At 32.1% G+C, this 4,287-nt stretch overlaps 1 protein-coding gene across 1 annotated transcript in view; it reads right to left on the reverse strand.

Moving 5' to 3' along the window:
* Positions 1–3,272: 3,272 nt before the first annotated feature.
* Positions 3,273–4,287, reverse strand: part of LOC106341485 — a 3,299-nt gene continuing 2,284 nt past the window's right edge. The window contains exons 6-7 of the mRNA XM_013780246.1: positions 3,802–3,948; positions 3,273–3,644 (exon numbers count right to left, since the gene is read on the reverse strand). Of these exons, the coding sequence (XP_013635700.1) occupies positions 3,273–3,644; positions 3,802–3,948 (519 nt within the window). The remainder of the gene's footprint in view (positions 3,645–3,801; positions 3,949–4,287) is intronic.

The following is a 4,287-nucleotide window of genomic DNA, read 5'->3' on the forward strand; positions in this document are numbered from 1 at the left end:
ACGGTGTAATGTGGCAGTGACCCGAAGGACTGTGGGCTGTCGCGCGGTGACCCGAAGGACAGTGGGCCGCGGTCGGTTGAAAGTTCCTTCTTCTGGCCTTTGTGGTAGGAAGATAGGATATTGCCGATAGTGAAGGAGGAACCTAATGTCACCAGGGCCCGAGTTTGTTATATATATATATATATATTATATCGTGTTTTGGGTTGTTAAACCCTGGTTTATGTCGAGGTTGAGTTTGGTGATGAGCTAGTAATTAGCATATTGCTAGTTATCTTGCTATTGTTTACCGCTGCGTATTTCAGATATTGCTTATTGTTATTGAATTGTGTTGTTAGGTGAACCTCTCTCTTTAGATTGTTTGGGGTGGGATAGCGAGGGGTTGTATTTGTTAGTTGGGGATTGTAACTCGCTGAGTAATTCTAGATTACTCACTCCTCACTCGTTGTTGTTTTCAGGTGACCAGTAGTGAGCTCGTAGAAGGCGCGGGAGGCTAGGCTGGCTGGTGTAGATTTGCATCTTTTTGCGTAAGACGCTTACAGACTATAAGTATGTACTTTCGCTTTCTTGGCATGCCACCACTTGTATTATATTTTGTGTATTGTAAACCAGATATTATATAAGATAAATAAAGCGAATGTTTTGTGCAAATGCCTTGTTGTTCTGATATTTGCTTGGCCAACCTAACACAACGTCAGATTGGAGTACGGGTTGAGAAGCCTTAGGCTTTGGTCTGACGGGACGTGTTAGTGGGCGGCCTGGCCTAGTTACGAATTGCACTTTTTGTAACTTTGGCTGGATTGCCCGTTAACCCGTCTTGTAGTGCTCTCGAACCTCGGTAGACGGCCGGGCCGTCGGTCATGTTCTTGTTTGATAGTTGGCCGGTGGTTAGAATGGTTCGGGGGTGTTACATGCGCAGTTCCAGATACAACGGCCTACTGTTTGAAAGATTCTCGCAGATTGTTTCATATGGGAAGTCCTTCCAACAAAAATGATCCACATGAAGTCTTACATGCAACAGATCAGCAGCCTCAAAAGTTTAAAATAACTGTAAATCAGTTGTTTGTAACATATGTATAGGTGAGTTGCAAGAGCCCTCAGATTTAAGTAACTATAAAATTAACTTGCTAATTTTTTGGCTCTTGCAAGTATTTGAAACTCCGTGCTCGAGACAGGGAACGTGAGTTTAGGATGAAAATTGTTCTTCCTTCAAGCTTCATGCAAGCTTCGCTGAAGCGAGACAAACTTATAATTCCACTTCTTCTTTCGCTATTAAACTACTCTACAGCTGATGTGTCTGGAAGAAGATAGTTCCCAGCGAGAGTCGAAGTGATCTGATTATATATGTGGTGGTGATAGTTAAATAGATCTCGTGTTAAGAGTTTTGCTGTCATCGGCTTGATTTGAATTTGTGCTATATCGCTAAATATAAATATATCATAGGCTTAAATCTGAGCTTTAAAACAGGGGGCTTAATAGCCGTAGCAGCACAACTTCTGTTTCTCTAGCATTCCGTGTTTTTTCTTACGCTCATTGAATATGGATCAACAAAATTTACAGCTATAAGACGTGAGTTTATCTTCAAAAGTCTATAAAACTGATTCAAAATATTATTGAATTATATGAAAACTAATGTTTTTATAATAAAACAATTTAAAATACTAAATAAATATGTAAGAATATTTTAAAACATATATATTATTAATTAATACATACCACATATAACTATTTTCTGATAAAAGAGTGACACGAAAATTGTATAAAAAATTCCAAAATGATACCAAATCAAAATAGCAAATTCCAAAACAAACCCAAATTCAAAAATAACCGAGTTATACTATATTTCTTGAATTGAAAACCAAAACTTGCAACCGAATCGAAACCAAACCAATAGTCAAATACAATCTGAACGTGAACCAAAATTTATAAAATATCATCAAATCATAAAATTTTAATTTAAAAATATAAATTATATATAAATATAAACAATCTCGCGCAATCGCGCGGATCAAAATCAAGTAATATATTAAATTAGAATACTCTTACATTTCCTCCCAGAATCTACCAACTACAATCTAACGAAAATAAGTTATTAAGATGGACATCACTAAAATTTTCAGTTGTCAAGAAGATAAAAAAATCTTCTAAATATATGCTTTTGAAGCGTGTTTAAAGAAACACTGCCTTTTTTAAAATACTGAAATCAGATAAAAAAATTAACGTCACAAAGAAATAATTTTATACAATAATAATCATCATAGTACCAAATTATTTTTAAAATTCAGTTATATCTCTACTTTTTAATATTTTTCTATATTTGGTTAAATTGTAAATATATAAATACAAAACTTACGACTAATGTTGATATATTTTTGTTTACATAATAAAAATGATTTATCATATCAAACAATATATAAATTAAAGAAGAAATCCGGCAGCGTAGAGCGGATAATTTACTAGTGAATAGTAAAGAACTAAAGACCAATTTTGCTGATTTGTTAATTAATCATCAGAAATAGTCAACACACCTAAATTGGTAAATAAATAAAATATGTATTGTAATTTAAGATAAAAGTATTATAGCAAATTAATTAAAGCAATATATATTGGGTATTATATAAAAACATATATGAAATTATTTCTTTATGATATTAAATTATTTTTTTAATGACAAATATATTCACCAGCCATAATATATTACATAGATATTAACATATAAACTAAAAATATGTACGTCTATATATAATATACTAATAAATAAATTTATAGGATAACATACACCAACAACCATAAATTATTTGACCATACCATAACATATGAAACTATCTTTGATATATTATATTAGTATTTAATTATATATAGGAGAGAAAAGATTTATGTGAATGATGAAACATATATGAAATTGGTCTTCTTAAAAATGCATAGACATATTCATTCTATTAATTTTAAAGACTTTTCATTTTTTAGTATAAAAATGTCTAATATCAATTAATATTTGTTAAAAGCTTTCCTCTATAATATAAGCTTGTCATTTTGTTGAAAAGGCTTAGACTTCAATTATTTACTATTGCTGCAAGATGTGTCCTTTTATTTTATGTTTGATTAAAATTTACAAATAATACAATAATGTATGTTATGTTATTTAGTTAGTAATAATGTTCAATGTTTAAAAACTACATAATTTTTTATTAAAAGTAAAAAATATTTTGAATGACTTTATTATTTATATTTTAAGAAGTTTACAAAGTTTGGTTGGTACATATACATAGAACTCATCAAACACCACATTTGCCACCTGGTCCTCCAAACGAGAAAGAATCTCCACTAGATCTGCCATAACCCCAATATGTGACCTCAAAGCAATCATAGACATCAGCATAACATCTTAGTTTTCTATATGCAATATAAACTCTTATGTTGTTGGAGTCTATAATCAAGACATTTTTAAAATGTGCCGTCTCTAAAATTTCTGCTACTGGAAAGTGCCCATTTCCCATTGGAGGACTCATTTCATCGGTGGACATAAATGCATTTCCTCCATATCTCACTAGAGAAGCTCCTTTGTTTAACTCTGTAAATAGCTCTTTGGGCCAGTAACCAATTACTTCATTATCTAGTTTAAGTACCCAGTTTCCACTAGAGACATCCTATTACATATGAAACAACAACAAACTCTTTCAAACAGCATCCCAAACACAATAATATAATGGTATAATTTATCCACCGAATTATTGTAAAGCAAAATATAAAAACTTAATTTAAAAGTCAGTCTAACATCCTTATAAGGAACGAAGACAAACTTACCTGAAATATTTGCAGTGTAAAATAACGGGTTGTTTTTCCATAGACAGATGATCCCGAGAACTGATTTCCAATTCTGTGATTTCGACTTAAAACAACAAAACCAGGACATTGTGTGTTGTAGCACCCAGTTTTACCATAGCCATCTCCCTAAAACGAAGAAATACATTTATAATACCACTTGGTACGTGAATAAAATAGTAAAGACAATCCAATCATAGTTTCTTATTTTAATTCTACGTAAGCTAAGTATGAATAATAATAACTAGGCCTGAGACTTTTATCCGAGATCAGGATTCGATCCGAGATTCGATCCGGATCCGATCCGAAAATCCGGATATCCGGAGGGGCCGAATCTGGATTTGGATAGTAAAATATTAGATCCGTCAAAGCCGGATCCCGATCCGGATATCTTAATTTTTAAGTCTGGATATCCGGATCCGTAAGTTTTATTAATAAATATTTCAAAAATAGTAATATCTATATATA

The sequence above is a fragment of the Brassica oleracea genome, chromosome C4 (genome assembly GCF_000695525.1).
Source record: "Brassica oleracea var. oleracea cultivar TO1000 chromosome C4, BOL, whole genome shotgun sequence".
Taxonomy (NCBI): domain Eukaryota; kingdom Viridiplantae; phylum Streptophyta; class Magnoliopsida; order Brassicales; family Brassicaceae; genus Brassica; species Brassica oleracea.